The sequence below is a fragment of the Podarcis erhardii genome, assembly GCF_964252035.2.
Source record: "Podarcis erhardii genome assembly, chromosome: 3".
Taxonomy (NCBI): Eukaryota; Metazoa; Chordata; class Lepidosauria; order Squamata; family Lacertidae; genus Podarcis; species Podarcis erhardii.
This window is the reverse complement of record NC_138507.1, coordinates 122,063,634-122,083,087: the sequence shown is the minus strand read 5'-3', so window position 1 is coordinate 122,083,087 and position 19,454 is coordinate 122,063,634. Positions and strand designations below refer to the sequence as shown.

Below are 19,454 nucleotides of genomic sequence, written 5' to 3'. Positions count from 1 at the left end.
CCTTTGCTGGCCTGTAACTGTTCATCTCAGCTGAGCGAAATTGGCAAAAAAAGGGACCTGTGTGAACAGGACTGGCTCAACAGCAAAAGCACCCAAGGTGTGCAGGCATCTGGGGGTGGGCTTACGCAGCTCGCAGTCCAACAGGTCGCATGCTTCAGAATCCCTAGCCACATTTCAGAAGATGACAGGGTGCCACTCTTGGAGAGTGTATGACGGTTGCACAACATCCAAATGTTGCATCCTGACACCCTCTGGTTTCCTGGTGGACAGACATTGAAAACCTCATGGAGGACGGGAAAAGGGGAGACACTGCAGGGACAGTTTGGAGCGAGAAATGGTAAGCAGTGAAAGGGTTAAACACAGAACACACAAGCACACACACACACACACACACACACACACACACACACGCAAACCCTCACCATTTCTTGGCTCTAAATCATCCCTTCCCAGAGCTGATTTTCTACAATCAAAACAGTGTGTCACAATTTAAAACAACAACAACAACAACAACAACAACAACAACAACAACAACAACAACAACAACAACATGCATTTGTGGGCAATTTAACCCTATCTTGAAGACAATTTCTAAAGGAAATAACCAGGCCAAATCCATTCCAGCTTCCCTGTGTCCCCCTAAAAATCTTTAAACCAAACAGCTCTCTTAACTGGGAAGGGAACTGCAACTGGGGAGAGGATACCAATCAGATTTTACAAGGGATTTTTATCTTGGAGGATGTGCTTAAGCATGTCCTCCTCCACACCCCAAAATTCTTATCTGTCTTTAATACCAGCTCTGCTGGTTTTATCTTCTAAAGTTGGAGGGCCCCTATAAACCAAATTCTCTCTCTATTTTTGCTCCAATCGTTTTTGTCCTTCTTTCTCCAGGAGGTGACCTGATCTCTCTCTCTTGAAGGCGTCCCATCCAGATCAGATGGTCTTAATTGCATTTTAATCATCATAAAGTTTGATGCCTCACCCTTCGCCCAGAGCAGTTTCACATCATTATCCCAAGGAGCAGGGCCTCAAACTGTACACCTCAAGAATTCCCAGCTTGACCGTGACCTTGCAAGAATTTCTGGATTCATACGGCAATTAGGAAGTTTCCTCTCATCCGCTCAGATTTCAAGGAGGGCAGGAAGGTACAAGGGAACTTTGTCTGTATCTGAAAAAGGCGAATCTCTGGCAAAATATTTTTTAGAAAGTTATTATTTAAAAACAAAGGTCTGTGCATTCAAAACCACAGCCACCTCCAGTTAAATGACCAGTATAAAGTAAGCAGCACAGGAGCGGCACACAAAACACTAAAAAAACCATTCTACATTCTAAATCTTAAATTAATAATCCAAAAATTGAGAGAGCTATGTAGAAGATCACCAACACTTCGTTTGATCAAACTTATCCTCGTTGATCTCTACAGGAGCCTGGCTAAAGGAACATTTAAAGACTGTATCTTGCTTTTGGACACAATCTGAATGAGTTTTCTGTTTGTGGCTTCTGTAGTAGATCTTGTACATAGCTCTCTCAATTTTTGGATTATTAATATAAGATTTAGAACGTAGAATGGGTTTTTTTTAGTGTTTTGTGTGCCGTTCATGTGCTGCTTGCTTTATACTGGTCTACTGCGAGAATTGGCAGCATAGGTTCATTTCTTCAGTCCCTCCAGTTAAATGGCATCAGGCTTGCAACACCTGGGAGTTAAGCGACAGGGACGAAGGATTATGCAGGAAACTAAAGAAATGGGGATGTTTCGTTTCACAGTGGTGATCGACATTAATGGCAAAACACACAAGAAAACACTCACCCCAGAGGTGACTCCGCTCCCTCTACTTCCTCTCAGTGGCCTGGGTCACTAGAGTCTACATCTCTTTCCTCTTTACCCCCACCCCACCCACAACCCTGCCTTGACACCCCCTTATACAAGCCTGCCATTCTGACCGCCCCCCTCCATCAGTTGGGTTCCTTATTGGACACTGCAAGTGCAGGACAATGACAGAACATCTGCGCCATTATTTATATTTTTGTGGGGTATGTGTCTCCAGTCATCCATGCCCACCCCCTCCCGTCCCGCCCACCCCCCCAAACACCCAGCTCTTCCTCCCAGCTCTTTCTTCCCCTTGCGGTTCCCCCTCCCTCCCTCAAACACACGAGATGCTGTCACCAACCAATTCTTCACATTCACAAACAACGAAAGCAGAGGACAGTCCCAATCCGTCAGTCAACACGTTGCACTTGGAGGCAGCCGCCGCTGCCGCCATCGCCACCACCACTGGCACGTCAGCCGCCTGCCATCATCATCTTCTTCTTCTTCTTTTGGAGCTGTCAGTCCAAAGTGTCATGTGCCCGCCCCGGCGGGGAGTGGGGCACCTTTACCTCGAGGCTTCTTCCTTCAGCTCCTTGTTCTTCCGGACCTCCTCAGCGTGCTTGTCCTGTGGAGACACCGCCAAGGTGAGGGGATGGTCACTTGCTCAGGTGGCTTCCAAACTGGGTCAAACATATTTACAGAGGAGGGTGTAGACAGATGCATTATGGTCATATCTGACACGCTTTTAACTTGCACAATTTCAACCATAAGCGGTTGAAGGGGGTTGAAATTGCATGAGTTAAATGCAAGCAAGGCAGAGAGAATGAAAGGTTTGTTCGCACCAGGTCTGCTTTGGGTTACTCAGCACATAAAGAGCTTTTACTTTACAATAATCTTTACTGTCATTGTCCCATACAGAACAACCAGCCTGGTTAGCCCCCTAAAAATTCTGATACCCCATTTTTAAATACAATATACTCCCATACAGACTCCTTACAATGCATTTAAAACCAAAATCGCATTTGGGTAGAAACTGTTTCTCAGGCGGCTAGTCCTAGTCTTTACAACCCTGTACCTTCTTCCAGAAGGCAGAAGCTGAAAGAGATCATTTCTGGGGTGTGCACTATCCTGCGCTATCTCTGCCGCTTTCTTATGGCACCTGGAAGCGTAGATTTGATCCAAGGTGGGAAGAGTGCACCCAATTATTCTCTCCGCAGTCTTTACAACCCTGGACAGCATTGTTTTCCCCCTGACTGTGCAGCTCCCAAACCACACAAACAGACCATAAGTTAATACACTCTCCCTTTAAGCTCTCCGCCTTCCTTGGAGGGAGCAAGTTTGGCTCAGCACACCCATTCTGGGATGCTCTCGCAAGATCTCACAGTGCCATCTGATGTCCCACGAGCTCTTGTGTGAGCACCCCTAGGCTTCTAGATCCAGTGTACGGAGATGGCCTTGCAGAAAGCTTAAAAACTCTTTCCATGCCAGATCTGTTTGGGTTACCCCACGTGAAGAAAGCTGAGGCTCTCTCCTTTCCTTGCTGGGCAAGACCCACTCAGTGTTCAGGCTCTGGGAATGCTGGATGCAGAACCCTTGGAACCAAAACTCTGATTCCAATGCAATTGTACTGTGTAAGTATTTTTAAAATTGTTCTGATATTGCAGCGGTTCTCAGATGTTGTGGGTCCCCAGATGTTGTTGGACTGCAACTCCCATCATCCCTATCTTCCAAGGCCAGAGCTCAGGGATGATGGGAGTTGTAGTCCACCAACATCTGGGGACCCACAGGTTGAGATCCACTGAATCAGGGTGGTATCCAATAGGTCCGTTCTAGTGCAAGGATTGTCCACCTAGTTCAACATCCTCTTCTCATCATTGCCAACTAGATGCCTGTGGAAACCAGGAGGCAGGACCCGAGTTCAAGAGCCCTATCCCTTCCTGAGGTTTCCAGCAACTGGGATTCAGCAGCAGTGCTGCCTCCATCCTGCAAATCTCTCTGACGTAGCCCAACCCACACCTCCCGCAGCTCTTTTCGTTGCAGCTGGCTCCTCCTCACCTTCTCCTGCAAGCGTTCCAACATAGCAGCTAGATGTGCCTCCCGGTTCTCCTTGTTGGACTCCATCTTCTGCATCAGCCTCTCCTTGGCCGTCTTGATGAAGTTGTTGTTCTCCTCGATGGCTTTCTGAATGACCTCTCTCTCGTGCTCCCGCTTGCCCGCCAGGTGCTTCAGCAGCTCTGCTTCCTGGTACTAAACTCACAAAGCAAGACAAGGCATCAAGGACAGTCATCCTTTGACCACACTGTTGGGAGGCGAGTATGGATCTTCCCAGTTTCCCACATGTCAAAGACGCTTCTAAGCCTCTCCCCGGTGCTTACTGTGCATGTGAGGGGCAGGGGGCAAAAGAATTAAAGTTCTAATTCTGCTTGCGTCTTGCTTCTAAACTGATTGAGGGCTGCGGAAGGGGGATCAGCAACTGCATTACAACCTTCCTGCTCTTTTGTTGTCGCCTGTGAAATGGCTTTGGAATCCACCCATCTCTTTCCCCTGCATGGAGTCCTATACATTTCAGAATGGCTCCCCCATATCAAATAGGAAAAGTCTGTTGGATCAGGCCAATGACCCACCTAGTCCAGCCACCTGGCTGACCAAATCATAGAATCATAGAATCATAGAATCATAGAATCATAGAATCATAGAATCATAGAATCATAGAATCATAGAATCATAGAATCATAGAATCATAGAATCATAGAATCATAGAATCATAGAATCATAGAGTTGGAAGAGACCACAAGGGCCATCGAGTCCAACCCCCTGCCAAGCAGGAAACACCATCAGAGCACTCCTGACATATGGTTGTCAAGCCTCTGCTTGAAGACCTCCAAAGAAGGAGACTCCACCACACTCCTTGGCAGCAAATTCCACTGTCGAACAGCTCTTACTGTCAGGAAGTTCTTCCTAATGTTTAGGTGGAATCTTCTTCCTTGTAGTTTGGAACCATTGCTCCGTGTGGGAAACCCACAAGCAGGATTTGAACACAAGTCCCCTCTCCCCTCCTGTGGCTTCCAGCAACTTGGATTCAGAAGCACTGCTGCCTCTGACTATGGAGGCAGAGCAGAGCCAATGTGGCTAGTAGCCATCAATAGTTAAAAAGGGTTAAAAATCTGGGTAAGATTGCTGAGTGGTTACCAAAGTGCACTTGCATCCAAGTGTGTTCAGCCCTGTGGGTGGGATTATAGGAAGCGAGCTACTCAGCACTGCTGAATCTCTTTCCAGACAGGAAGCAGTGGGCAGCTACCACTTCCCACACATATGGAACAGGAAAGGGGTTAATGCTGGATCTGGTTACTCGGACTAGAAGGAAACTGAGCCATGGAGAGGAACTCATTCATCTCTGACATCCGGCTGTTGTGGCTAGCAAGGCCCATTCTTGAGTATCTGCCAAGGTCAGGCAGGGAGACGGCGAGATGGCTGATCAATAATTTACTGGCTGGCAAACCACACACATTTCCTCATTACGGGAGACCTTCCTTGTATCATCAACACACAGTGCCTTTTTGACCTCAAAATGCTTTGGCAGCGTTTTGGAGAGCGGCTTGAGATTTTTCTGGCTCTGACGTCAGCCTCCTCCTTTGAAGCACCCCAGTCGGGAAGCTTCTTAAAGCACTTTTGCATACCTCAATTTGCAGGCGTCTTGACCTTCATGCTTATGCAGGCAGCATGAGCAAGGATGAGACCCTCCCTGCCCTCAGAGTGGTGCATGCTCTAGTTATCTCCCACTTGGACTACTGCAATGTGCTCTACGTGGGGCTACCTTTGAAGGCAACCCGGAAACTACAACTAAACGGCCTCGGTCCTGTATAACTGAAGGAGCATCTCCATCGTTCATCCTGGACATCGAGGTCCAGCGCCGAGGGCCTTCTGGCGGTTCCCTCGCTGCGAGAAGCCAAGCTATGGGGAACCAGGCAGAGGGCCTTCTCGGTAGTGGCACCCACCCTGTGGAACACCCTCCCATCAGATGTCAAGGAGATAAAGAACAACACAACTTTTAGAAGACAACTGAAGGCAGCCCTGTGTCTGGAAGTTTTTAATGTTTGACATTTAGTATGTTTTTATATGTACTGTAAGCCGCCCAGAGTGGCTGTGGAAACCCAGCCAGATGAGCAGCGTGTAAATAAAATTATTATTATTATTATTATTATTATTATTATTATTATTATTATTAAATTGGGCACAGAGAGGGCAATGCCTCTGTAGCTGACAAACATTAGTTTCTTTGTTCCCTCCCCTTTCAATGACCACCATACTGCTTTTAAATCCCCCTTTGTGAGTTTATTTCCAGAGGTTTGTTAGCATAGGCTCCCTTAGTTACATTGCACTCTGTGTAGGCCCAGAGGCTCCCTTCCCTTGCACCAAGGCAGAAACTTTATGACTACATTACAAAACCAAAAGAACAATATGACTATGAAGGTGGTAGAGTCTCCTTCATAGGAGGTTTTACAGCAGAGGCTGGATGCCCATCTATCATATATGTTTTAGCTGAGATGCGATTTAGCTGAGATTCCAGCATCACAGGGGATTCTGAGTCTACAATTCTGTGATTCTATGAAGATGGCAGTGTGCATACCACTGACCAAAGGAATGTGCCCGCAGAAGGCCGTGAATGTACTTGATGGCCCTCTCTGTACATACCCTTGAGAAATAAACTCCAGCAACTTATAACATTTCCTGTGTTGCATCATGTTTCATTGATCGGGTGCAGCTGCTTGTTTCCCTTAGGAGTCAAGCTAGAGCCACAAAAGCAGTGGGGTTGTAGGGGGCTCAAGATTCTTCCCTGAATTTTCATTTGTCCTTATTTATAAAAGCTTATAGCCTTGTCACAAAGGGACACAGGTGGCGCTGTGGGTTAAACCACAGAGCCTAGGACTTGCCAATCAGAAGTCCGGCAGTTCGAATCCCTGCGACGGGGTGAGCTCCCGTTGCTCGGTCCCTGCTCCTGTCAACCTCGCTGTTCGAAAGCACATGAAAGTGCAAGTTGATAAATAGGTACTGCTCCAGCAGGAAGGTAAACGGCGTTTCCGTGCGCTGCTCTGGTTCTCCAGAAGCAGCTTAGTCATGCTGGCCACGTGACCCAGAGATGAGTGCCGCAACTCCAGAGTCAGCCACGACTGCACCTAATGGTTAGGGGTCCCTTTACCTTTACCTTAGCCTTGTCACAGAGAGGTAATGGAAAAGGAGGAGGCGGTTAGTCATGAACCAGCTTAATGGGTCTGCTTGCAAATGTTGAGAGCATAAACTGCTCACCAATGAAAATGCTGGAAAGAGGCAACTGGCCTGATGTGACATTTGAACCACTCCAATTGCCCTTTTCCTGGCACATGGGGGAGATGGCAAGTTCCCTTCCCAGTCCCCTGTAAAACCAAACCATGTTGCGCCCCCTGAAAGGCCTGCCATGTTTGCCAACTGGGTGCTGAGGACGGGTCTCACCTTGCGTCTCTCCTCAGCCGCTTCCAGCTTCTTCTGGATCTCTTCCAGGGAGGGGTCTCGCCGCCGGGGCAGAGAGGCATTGAATTCTGGGATCCCGTCAAAGGAAGGTGGCTTCAGGATGACCTCAAAGGACTGGCCGGAGGTGCGCTTGTTGAGCTCGATGACCTCCATGTCAGAAATGACGCACCAAGTGAGGTCTACGGTGTCTACTGGAAGAGAAGAGGGAGGGAGAGGCTGGGATGTAATCATGCTAAAGAGCAAACGTGTTAATGGAGGCCGGGAATAACTCAGGGCATCCAGCTAGAGAAAGCACAGGAAGGGGTCTTATTCAGAGTCAGACAACTGGTCCATTGAGCTTAGCACTGACTGGCAGCAGCTCTCCAGTGTTTCAGACAGAAAGTCTCCCCTGGATATGTCACTGAGAACTGAACTTGGGAGCTTCCCTGGTTGGTCAAATGCCCAACAGACACCCACCAGACACCTGCTGATATAATCCAGTCCCCACATTGGATCTGATTCCAGTCAGCAGAGGAGGATTTAGGGCAGTGTGACCGGTTGCCCTGCACTGGGAGCTGAGCCAAGGGGGCACTGCAGGGTGTCACATAATGAATTGAGCAGAACATAAGGTGAGAAGGAAGGGGTGCCAAATTTTGGGCTCACACACAGAGCACCACTGAAATTTGAAAGAACAAAATCTGCCCCTGCAACCAGGCTGCTACCAACATGAGTTCTGTCCTGTGATAATAGATTGTGCACTCTGGATCATGTTCCCAGAACATGAAAGACCTACACTGGCTCCCAGTACGTTTCCGAGCACAATTCAAAGTGTTGGTGCTGACCTTTAAAGCCCTAAACGGCCTCAGCCCAGTATACCTGAAGGAGAGTCTCCACCTCCATCATTCTGCCTGGACACTGAGGTCCAGCGCCAAGGGCCTTCTGGTGGTTCCCTCACTGTGAGAAGCCAAGTTACAGGGAACCAGGCAGAGGGCCTTCTCGGTGGTGGCGCCCGCCGTGTGGAACGCCCTCCCACCCGATGTCAGAGAGAACAACAACTACCAGACTTTTAGATGACATCTGAAGGCAGCCCTGTTTAGGGAAGCTTTTAATGTTTAACAGACCACTGTATTTTAATACTTTGTTGGAAGCCGCCCAGGGTGGCTGGGGAGACCCACCCAGATGGGTGGGGTATAAATTATTATTATTATTATTATTATTATTATTATTATTATTATTATTATTAAACCCTCGACAACATCACAGACATGGAGGAGATCTTCACCAAACAAGCAAGTTTGGGAAAGGCTTCCAGACTTCAGAGTAGAAAGCATGAACCCCACAAGAACAAAGAAAGAGCCCCTCCTCAGCATCTGGAGAGCCTATTCTTCTCTCCACCCCACTATTTTTCATTATTATCATTGTATTTATTAAATTTATATTCCGCCCTTCATCTGAAGATCCCAGGGCAGTTCACTACAGGAAAAGGCTATGCTCCAGCTGCTTCTTTCTCTGGGGTCGCTAAATACAGTGGTGCCCCGCAAGACGAATGCCTCGCAAGACGGAAAACCCGCTAGGCGAAATGGTTTTCCGTTTTGGAGGTGCTTCGCAAAACGAATTTCCTATGGGCTTGCTTCGCAAGACGAAAATGTCTTGCGAGTTCCTGCTTTTTTTTCCCTTCCCCCCCCCTTTTTCTAAGCCGCTAAGCCGCTTATCAGCTGATCCGCTAAGCCGCTTAACAGCTGATCCGCTAAGCCGCTTATCAGCTGATCCACTAAGCCGCTAAGCCGCTAATAGCGCTAATCCGCTAAGCCGCTAATGGGCTTGCTTCGCAAGACGAATAAACCGCAAGACGAAGAGACTCGCGGAACGGATTCTTTTCATCTTGCGAGGCACCACTGTAAAAATGAAATAGGTGTTTGGAGAGGGAATGGACCATGACGTTTCTGTGGGATGTGAAACACAAGAGCAGTCAAGTACAACATTCCTAGAGTGAACATGTTTACACATGGGGAGGAAGGTTTGTCCAGCCAGCAGGTAAACTTCCTGTTTCCTTCTGGGCTGGGACAGACTTCCTCTGCAGGTTACTAGAGGTGGGTGTGGCCTCACCTGTGCAGGTAACAAAAGCATAGGACTGGGCACTATCTCTCTCTCCGTGATTACTTTCGTCGAAGAAGCAACATCTGCTTAGCCAAAGATGCCTCAGCCCAGAGAGGACAAAGAGACTGTCTCCTTATGAGACAGTTTCCAGGTGTATGTTACTTTTCTAAGCTAAGTCTGCCTTCTGGGATCCGATTGTGAACAGAATGATATGTGAGTAAACCTTTTTATACTTTTGTAGAAGACTGTGTCATGTCTTATCTTTTATGAGGGAATGAGGGGGAAATACCAGAACAGTTATTATAGAGGCTTTAGCGAGCCTGAGCAAACACATCCGCTGTGAGTTTAAAAAGGGGGATGTTACTCTGCTAAATTGTGGAACTTGTTAACACAAGTGGGAAAAGGATATAATCAGACAATATATCCTCTCCTGCATCCCTGAATATTCCCACAGTTTCTCTCCTTGCCAGGAGCAGGCGCAAGGAGCATCCAGCTGTTGTCAGACCTGAATTACTAACCTAGATTACATTCCTAACAAGACCAGGGTTGGTAGTGGATGCCTGGCTGCTTTGATCACTTAGGACCATCTCGACTACAGAGCAGCTTAAACCTAAGTGACATGTAAATGTCAAAACAATTCAATTTTTCACAAACTCCATTTTATAAAAACATAATTTTTATAAAAGAAAAGAAGTGGAGCCTCTCCTGTGTTACTCACAGGGTGTGGGCATGTCTGCTGGCATTGTCTAGAGTATAAGAATGCATAATGCATGTCTGTTAGATTCATAATATATCATCATATATAATATATTACCTTCAAGCCTTCTCAGAGCCCATGGGAAAGGGAGGCAGGAGGGAGTGGTGCCATCCACCATTTGTGGAAAAGATCACGGGCGGAAGGAGCTGAGCAAATGGGACACATAGGGCAGCAGCCCCAAACCCACAGGCGTCTGGGAGTTAATGGGTTGGTTGCCTCACTTACCTTCATATTTATAAGATGGTTTGTTTAAGGGGTCTGAGAGGAAGCAGGAACAGAAGAGAGACACTAAAGGGAGCTCCTTCATTTTTTCTTTGTAGGCTGCAGGGAAGGGAAAAACACTTTGTCAGGAAAGGTCAAAGTCCATCACTAAATCCCATCCATACAACTGCCTGGCCTCTTCCTCCTCCTCCTCCTCCTTATCTCGCTGCTTCCCTTGTAGAACTCAACAGAGAGGAGGATGGGGACAGGGCTGGCACACCCATAAATTGGACTGAGGAAAGCTGCCTCAGGTGGCGGAAAGCCATGAGGCAGTGCCCCTGCCCGTTGGAAGTTGACACTCATCCGTTGGCAGAGAGATGGTGGTGCTTCCAGACGAGATCTTGCGAGATCTTGCTGAAATCTCACACCTTCTGCAAGATCTTACCAAAATATTGAATTATCTCATGCTCTCTGTGCATAGCTGTAAACGTTTCCTTTTTTTAAAGGGCCTTATTCCGAATAGGATTCCTCGCAAGAAAAGGGAAAAGTTGACAGCTATGCCTCTGTGAGATCTCTCCAAAAACCATTGCCATTTCATGGGTGCTACAGCACAACCCAGGTAAGGGAGGCATGGGTGGGGGCAGGAGCAGGGCAGCTGTCCCTAGATGGGGACAAAACTAGGACGAGCCAGCTCTGCCTGTCATTAGCTCTGGTGGCACCTTCTGATGGTCTCCCTGCCTTCTGACCCACCCGTCCCAAGGGGCAAACAGCAGCAGGGGCGCTATAATCCCATGTTTCAGTCATGGGCTTCGTGGAAGCATTTGACCATAGGTTGCACAATGTGGGAAGGAAGATGCTGGCCTTTTGGACTGATCCAAGACAAGGGTCTTCTTATCTTCTCCATGGACCTGCTTATCGGCCAAGCAGCGAGAACACTTGCGTTTCCATACCTGCCAGCGTCATGGTGCCTGGTGTTCTGGGCCTCCTGCTGTCTGAGCGCGTATCCGAGTAGGCAAAGATCGTGTCCTGCTTGCAATCTGCAGAGACACAAAAGAAAGCAAATGAACAAGGGTGAATTTAGTTACCGGGTTGTGCTTTGAACTTTTCCAGGAAAAAAAGGGGAAACGTAATGTCAAGATGCTACAGTTTGTATGCTGAAGAAAGGAGGAATCAATGGTGGTGTCTTGCTTTGGTAGGGCTATTTCACAGTTACCATAATATAGATATTTTAAAAATTAAAAAAAATGCACCCAATAAACCAGATTCTAGGCTGGGTTCTGCAACAATGCAAAAGGTGATCGGTACAGATTAATAGCATTTGAATATTTAACCCCCTTATTTCTGTTTCTGAAAATGTGAGGAGAGGTGAAGAGCTCTGTCAGGCAGTGAAATGTCTACCCTGATCCAGTGGGCTATTACTGCGTCTCTCTGTTCAATCCCAGTTAAGAGTCTACCACTCCTCAATAAACTTCTTCACTTGTTTTCCAGAGACCCTTCTATGTAAGGGCTGTTTCGAACAACTGCCTTCCCCTCTACAACTGTGAAGTGTCGATTTTGTTGATCAGATGGCAGATGAAGGTGATGGACTATATGGGACTAGCAGAAATGACTGGCAGAATCCGAGACCAGGGAGAAGAGTTGGTGGAAGAAGATTGGAAGAAATTTAAAGATTATCTACAGAAATATTGTAAAATTAAGGAATGTTAGAAAGATGTTGGAAAGAAGTTACATGGCTTTAGCAGAAATGTTATAAAGAATTAAGTATAATAGATTGTAATTGGATTAAAGGAAAAAAAATAATGTTAGAATTTGTTAAGTTAAATGATAGGACAGAAATTTGAGGAAGATGGAAAGGATTTGCTGAAACAATTAATCGAAGTGGAATACAAAAAAAGGGAGGTGTGAGGAGGTCGCTGAAACAAGTAAAAGAAAGTTAATAACATTGAAAGTATTGGTTGTGTTCCTTTTTTCTTTCTTTTTTCTTAATTCTTTTTGTTTTATTTTTGTTATGTATATGTAATATTTTTGTCTTTGTATTGTATTGTATGGTTTTGTTATGTTTAATTCCTTTTCTTTTTTCTTTTTGTAACTTTCAAAACTTTAATAAATATTATTTTTTTTAAAAAAAGATTTTGTTGATCAGGTCTTGTTTGCAAGAATGCAGCTACTCACAGCAAGACTATTACTAACTCGATGCATTTTTGGTTCAACCTTCGCACCCCCACTGGAGTAAGTAATAATATCGCTGTTCTTCAGAAGTTTAATATCCCCAAATGATTTTCTCCTCCCTTGGAAAAGATACAGGGATAGGGAGAATGGCCTAACGAGCACATGGTCTATGTTCAGAGGCTGTGTAAAGATAAGAACATGTGGGTTATTGTAGCCAATGCAGGTATCTCTGCTCCATTTGGCAAAGATAGCTTTCTGGAGTTAGAATCATAGAGTTGTAGAGTTGGAAGGGACCCAAAGGGCCATCCAGCCCAACCCCCTACAATGAGAAGGGCACTCTAACCAACACAGACACAAGGGGCCACCTGGCAGTGTGAATCAGCGCTTGGAAGCGAATGGCACCAGGTCTCTGATGACCCCAGTTAACACAGCCCTCACAGCTAGGGAGGAAAAACAGAGTCTAGACAATGGGAGCCATTCGGTACCATACACAGGGCGGGGAAGCAGCTGCTCTGCGGAGAAGAGATAGAAGGAATTGTCCTTTAAAAAGTTATCATGGATTTCTGGGCCCTACATTCATGTCTCAAAAGGTGATCAGAGCAAAGCATCTAACCAAAATGTCATGGGACAGGGAGTAGGGGATGAGATATCAAAGAGAAATCATGAGGTTTCATTATTACTTTTTTGTGGTCAGCCAGCCCGGGGTCATGAAGCGGTCTGACTTTTAGTGTGCCATGTAGTCTGACGCTGTTGTTGTTTAGTCGTTTAGTCGTGTCCGACTCTTCGTGACCCCATGGACCAGAGCACGCCAGGCCCTCCTGTCTTCCACTGCTTCCCACAGTTTAGTCAAACTGGTAGCTTCGAAAACACTGTCCCACCATCTCGTCCTCTCTCCTTGTGCCCTCATCAGAGTCTTTTCCAGGGAGTCTTCTCTTCTCATGAGGTGGCCAAAGTATTGGAGCCTCAGCTTCAGGATCTGTCCTTCCAGTGAGCACTCAGGGCTGATTTCCTTCAGAATGGATAGGTTTGATCTTCTTGCAATCCATGGGACTCTCAAGAGTCTCCTCCAGCACCAGAATTCAAAATTCAGCAAATTCAGAAACAAGGAGCAGATTTTAGACAGAAAGGAGATGACTGTGACCAGCCAGCACAGCCCATGGTAGAGGATGCTGGGAGTTGTAGTCACATATGTCTTGAAGGTGCCACGCTTGCTTGTCCCTGTTCCAGCAAACTACAGCTGGGCTAGGCTTTGTGCTGGGGACTCCTGCAGCAGGTACGATGTGTCTGGGGCATTTGCCTGACCTCCATACCTACATCCCAGCTGGACAAAATCCATATATAGCTGTAGATGCTCTGGCAACAGGCTTCAGAGCAAAATCAGGCTGCTAAGCCTCCATTGCCTTCCCATCTGACACAGCTTCTGTCAAAGTTCTTCCCACTCACTGGTTATATAAGACACAGCAGGCTGCAGCTGTGGAGAGACCTTCCCAGCCTACAATGAGGGGGGAGTCCCAGTCTGTTCACAAATGATGCTCAGATCCGGTTTTGTGCTCAAAGGCACATCGGCCATAACCTATGTAGCATTTGCCCTCTTCCTGCACTGCATTAGCAACACACATGTCCAAAAACCATCATTTCTGTCACACGTGAAAAGGGGCTGGGGCCTTCCAGTCAGCTATTGTTGGCTACTAGCCACACTGGCTAGGATCTGCCTCCTTCAATGCTTCTGAATACCAGTTGCTTGAAAAAGCAGGAGTAGAGAGGGCTCCTGCGCTCAAACCCTGCTTGTGGGGCTCCCAGAAGGGGCATCTGGTTGGCCACTGTGAGAACAGGAGGTTGGACTAGAAGGACCATTGGCCTGATCCTGCATAGTGCAAGTGAGGGAAAGCCACCAGGTGTAGGGTCGGGCACAGAGCACAGAGTCCTTCTGAGAATGAGACCAGAAGCCATCTTTGCAAATGGAAGCTGAAACCTTGTTTGCTGTGACGGGGGGGGGTGTGGAATTGGGGGGCATTAGCAGCAGGGAGGGGTGCTTTTCCCCCCACCTGATCAATTGTGACACTTGACTACAGCACATAGTGGTGCCGCTATCACCAGATTGAGGGGTAAGAACATGCTCAGTACCACTGTTTTCCTTACTGTTGCTTCATCCTATCCTTCCAGGGTTGCATCGTGGCACATGGCATGGAAAGCAGACATTGAGGACAAGGTTCTGGTGAGCCCTAGCTTGTTTTCATTCTAAATATATTTTTAATTCTCTTCCTTAGCCACCTCGGATGCACAAAGCCCTGCTCTTAAGCTCCTCCAGGTGTCTGGAAGCTGGCTGGTGTTGAGGAATGGGACACTCTGCACATGTTCAAAGGAAATCATGCCATCCCACCTTGTCCTACGAGTTCCTCTGGTGAAGCTTCCCACACTTTCTGATGGCAAGAGGTGTTTGACAGTGGAACCGATTCCCTCAGAAGGTGTGGACTCTCCTTGGAAGGCCTTTAAAGAGAGGCTGGGTGGCCATCTGTCAGCAGTGATCCCTGCCTTGGAGATCCCTTCCACCTCTACAGTTCTAGGATTCATCTCCACCACCAGACAAGATGCTCAGATGACTTCTTCCTTTCCATGATGCTCAGCACCCACCCCCTCATTCCAGGAGTGCTAATTGTGGCTGACAGCCCCCCCCCTTCCTTTGTCATGACTTCGCAAGCGGCTTTGTCAACAGCTGCGGGGGCTTATCCTTTTCATACACAGATGATGTGTATGAAAATCTCCTTTAGGAAAAGGCCAGCTTGGAGGTGTGGGTGAGGTTGGGTGGGAAACGAACTAACTAGGGTGGCCACCTACACAGAAAGGGGACAGGAGGAGAAATAGATTCATTGGTGCCAAGAGGTGCAAATTCAGAAACAAGGAGCAGATTTTAGACAGAAAGGAGATGACTGTGACCAGGTGAGCTTTGTTCTTCCTAATCTGCTGTCCAGCATGTGTTAATTGCTGATGGGCAACTTTCACCCCACGCCTCCCTTCTTCAAACAGAAGATGCCTTCACTGAGAGGACTGCCCTCTGCTAGAACTAGCTGGTGCTGATGTGAGAGAGGCAAGGGAGAGAAACAGAGAGCGAGGACGCTGCCCATCTTTGCAGTGGTTCCGCCGCGGATGCTCCTCCGGAGCTTAATGAATAAGGGAGTGCGGAGGAAACAACAGCCCTGTATAATATAGGATGAGCTCATTCGAGCTGCAAACAGGCAGGGCATGACGGGAGAGACCTCGCTTTGCAGCCACCTACAAAATGGAAGCTCCACAGCACGCCTTTGCATGCATGTGTAAGTATTGGGGGGGGGGGGTTCACTGGGTTCTTTCCCCTGCCACATCCCCCAAAACTCATCGCTCGCAGCACGCAGGCACCCGGCAGATATTAAGAAAATAGCAATATGCATGCAGTGAGAAGGCGTAAAAACTAACACAATTTTTTTTCTCATCCAGCAATTATCCTATTTCACCACCACCACCCAGAAATAATCGTTTGCACACTTGGCAAAAAAAAGGAATGTGGAAGAATGAGTGGCATAGCTGTCAACTTTTCCCTTTTCTTGCGAGGAATCCTATTCGGAATAAGGGAATTTCCCTTGAAAAAGGAGAAACGTTGACAGCTATGATGAGTGGCTCTTGCCACATGGTCAGCCTCGGTGCTTAGATGTCAGACTCCAGGAGAAGCAAAGATCGCCCTCTGACATTATTCTTATTATTTTTAAATACCCTCCTTTGGCGTCGTACACAGCAGGTTTGCAAAAGCGAGAGAGCGAGCGAAATTTCTCCCCTTGGAAGCGTCTTTATCAGGAACTCAGCCCCTCCGCCCCTTTCCAAAGAATTCCAGCGCCCACTCCTGCACTGATTTCAGGAAGGGGGTCTCTCTCCCCACCCACCCTTGACAAGCAAGGCATTGCAGTTTCCCTTGAATGACAGGCGAGAGAGCAGCTGCCTCCCCTCCCCTTTTGGCATGCCTCGTGGAAACAAAAGTAAGGATTTGGTGACGTAAGGGTGGAAGATGGCTCTGATGGCAGCCACGAGTTCCCTTCTAGCTTGAACACCGCCGTCAGTCACAGAGGAAAAGCCTGGGGAGGGATAGAGGCTATTGTACATGGCCCCACCCCTATTCGTACATCACCCCCAACTCCTTGCAGACAAGGTGCATGTAACATGTTTGTTGGGAAATCCACAGCCAAAAGTGCGCACACGTGCAATCATCCATATTTGCATACTCTCATTTCTCCTCTGGAGCGGAGGGGGAAGCACTCTGCATATGCTCTCTAGAGCCACTTCACTATTGCTGCTTTGCTAGTTCAAAGACTCGACCATTACAGTTAAAGCTGGTCCTTCTTCCGCTAAACCCCAGAGAGCCCTGACTAATAAATATTAAGCCCCGATGTGGTCTTTCGCTGGAGGAAAAGTATCATGCGGAAGTGAACTGAGGCTAGGCTGAATATGACCTGTAGGAGCAAAAAGTAAAGCGAGGGGCCGTAAGCAGGAGTTTGGTTAGAGAGGTCTGCCCCCCTCCTCCAAGAAATGGAACAGTTTTGGGGATCGCCTGTTGCTGCCCAGAAGAACCAGGGGAAGGAGGTTTGTTAAGCAGCGAAGAGAAGATTCTGCCTATCAGCCTGGAGAGCAATGACAAACTGGGATGGGAGGATTACAGAGTCAGGAGCTGAGTGCCAATTCTGTGCTCATTGTTGCGACCATAGGCACTCCACGCTGCTGCCCCCTGAAATTAGGCATCTGGGCAATCCAGATTCTGTACAAGGGAAGCTGGATCCTGCAATCAATGAATATAATGCAAATGGGGAAAACTGTAACATTGGTCTTAGAGCTTTTGTTTCGTTCGTTGTTGTTTTTTTTCCTGCATAGTTTTGGTTTTGCTGGGCAAGAGGGAACTCAGTAGGTCACTAAAAGCCCCACCCCTGACCACAGGAAACCTGCAGCCCCTCCTCTGATGTCAGCAAGCAAGTGCTGCTCACCCACTCGCTCGTCTTCGCACCACAGGGACCAGAAACTCACTATTTTTAGGTGAGAGTGGAGAAATTTCCTGCTCTCCCACGAAATTGTGGGAGGCAGGCAGCCCTTTTCATTGTCGCTGGGTCTGCATTATGGTGTGTTAATTGCAAGTGTGGAAGTAGAAGGAGAAGGAAGAACAGTTAGGAAAAGAGAGAGACATAAATGCCCCCCCCCCCGCCAAAAAAAAGTGCTGACTTCCAATGGAAACTGAACTGACTTGGACTTTATTTTCTTAAAGCTACACTGGCATCGCTGTGGATGTCCCTGAAGCCACGAGGCGCGCAACCCGTTTTGTTAATGACAGTCTTTCGTATTGCATTGGGGGAAACAAAACCGTCTTGTTGGGACCACAGACAGGTTATGTTATAGTGACTGCAACAAATGGAAAGCAGCAATTTCTTCTTGTATGGGTATATTAGGCATTCTCACTCACACCACAAACACACAAACCCCTAAGTGGTGAGATGTAAGAAGGGAAGGGAGGGGCAAAGCACGGGGGGGGGGGGCAGTTGGATGCCCAATGCCAGCACATGGTGACAAAAAGAAAATGTGGTAGATTAAGAGATGGATGGATAATAATGTGGTTGATAAAAGGCGAGCATAGCGTGGCAAGAAAAAGGAACACAGAGCCATTTAAATAGAAATAAACACAAGGTGTACTATAGAAATTTATATTACCTTCCCCACCCTCTCTCTCTCTGTATATATCTGAAGGAAGGAAGGAAGGAAGGAAGGAAGGAAGGAAGGAAGGATAGATATAGATAGATAGATAGATAGATAGATAGATAGATAGATAGGTGATAGATAGATAGATGATAGATAGATAGATAGATAGATAGATAGATAGACAGACAGACAGACAGACAGACAGACAGGAGGGTGCAGAAAATTTTACGCTGACTTCCCAATGCCAGCAGGCATAAGGTGTGCTGGGGTCCTGCCCCATCACAGCCTTCCCCATGCCTACCCCCCTCCAACTCTAGCCCCTGCTTTTGAGGGTTCAGCATTTGCCCCCCTCCCCCAGGAAATAACTTCAATGCTAGGGAGAAATCTTATTTCTTTCCTCGGTTCGCTCCCCACTTCCCTGGCCTTTACTCGCCTTTGCAGCTACTTGTGGGGTACCCTCTCCTGAGCCTGATGCTACTCACCCCCTTGCCAGATCGACACCTGGTCCAGCCGCTCCCAGCCTCTCACTCGCTTCCTTCCAGGAAAAGATGCTAAAAGATCCACTTAGCATCCGCCAGGCTGCCAAGCTCTCACCATGACATCACCTCCGAGCCAGCCGATTGGCTGCGCTCATGAGGCCTGCTGATTGGCCAGCATCTTCCTGGGAATATAGAATCGCCTGAGTAACTCCTCGGGTGAGCCAGGTGTGCCGGATGATGTCACACACAAAAAAAGCTATTTCCAAGATGCAGAAGGACAAGACAGGCAGCGTGCTTGCTTAGGAAGGAAAAGGTGCTCCGGGGACAATATAGGTCATCTCCATGGATGCCGCGAAGACACAATAAACCCTTCTATAGCAAACCAGCAATTGTTATCCAACTCAGTACAGAGAAGAGGCATATCTGGGCAGTAAATGATCGTTGCCACATCTCTGCCCAGGAACAAGCTAAAACTGAGCATCTTTTGGAAGTGGTGTTAGGGGTTTTTAAAAATTGCTTTGGCTGGATTTTATTTCTTCAATCAGGGTGAAGCTGCTAAGTTGATGAGCAGGGGAAGAGCTGTCCTTAGTGCACTTTTTGTATACAGTGGTACCTTGGGTTACATACACTTCAGGTTACATACACTTCAGTTTACAAACTCCGCTAACCCAGAAAAGGTTAAGAACTTTGCTTCAGGATGAGAACAGAAATCGTGTTCTGCAGGCACGGCGGCAGTAGGAGGAAGTGGTGCTTCAGG

General features: G+C 47.5%; 1 protein-coding gene across 3 annotated transcripts; it reads right to left on the bottom strand.

The window, feature by feature from the left end:
* Positions 1-2,076: 2,076 nt before the first annotated feature.
* On the bottom strand, positions 2,077-18,842 carry STMN4 (stathmin 4). Of its 3 annotated transcripts, none has more exons than XM_081855070.1 (6): positions 18,701-18,842; positions 11,297-11,383; positions 10,371-10,466; positions 7,295-7,500; positions 3,863-4,054; positions 2,077-2,432 (listed from the first exon to the last, which is right to left on the bottom strand). In XM_081855070.1, the coding sequence occupies exons 2-6, from the start codon at positions 11,307-11,309 to the stop codon at positions 2,373-2,375; spliced, it is 567 nt and encodes a 188-aa protein (XP_081711196.1). In that variant the 5' UTR covers positions 11,310-11,383; positions 18,701-18,842; the 3' UTR covers positions 2,077-2,372. The 3 variants fall into 3 exon arrangements, with proteins under 3 accessions (XP_081711196.1, XP_081711195.1, XP_081711197.1); XM_081855069.1 differs by having other exon boundaries at positions 2,078-2,432; positions 7,295-7,503; XM_081855071.1 differs by having other exon boundaries at positions 2,384-2,487; positions 7,295-7,503.
* Between the last annotated feature and the right edge of the window lie 612 nt (positions 18,843-19,454).

Coding starts and splice junctions, on each gene's coding strand:
- STMN4 (XM_081855069.1), bottom strand. Junction 7,504..10,370: donor ACCATCTTATAAATATGAAG/GTAAGTGAGGCA, acceptor CTTCTCTTCCAG/TAGACACCGTAGACCTCACT. Junction 2,433..3,862: donor TGGAACGCTTGCAGGAGAAG/GTGAGGAGGAGC, acceptor GTGTCTCCACAG/GACAAGCACGCTGAGGAGGT.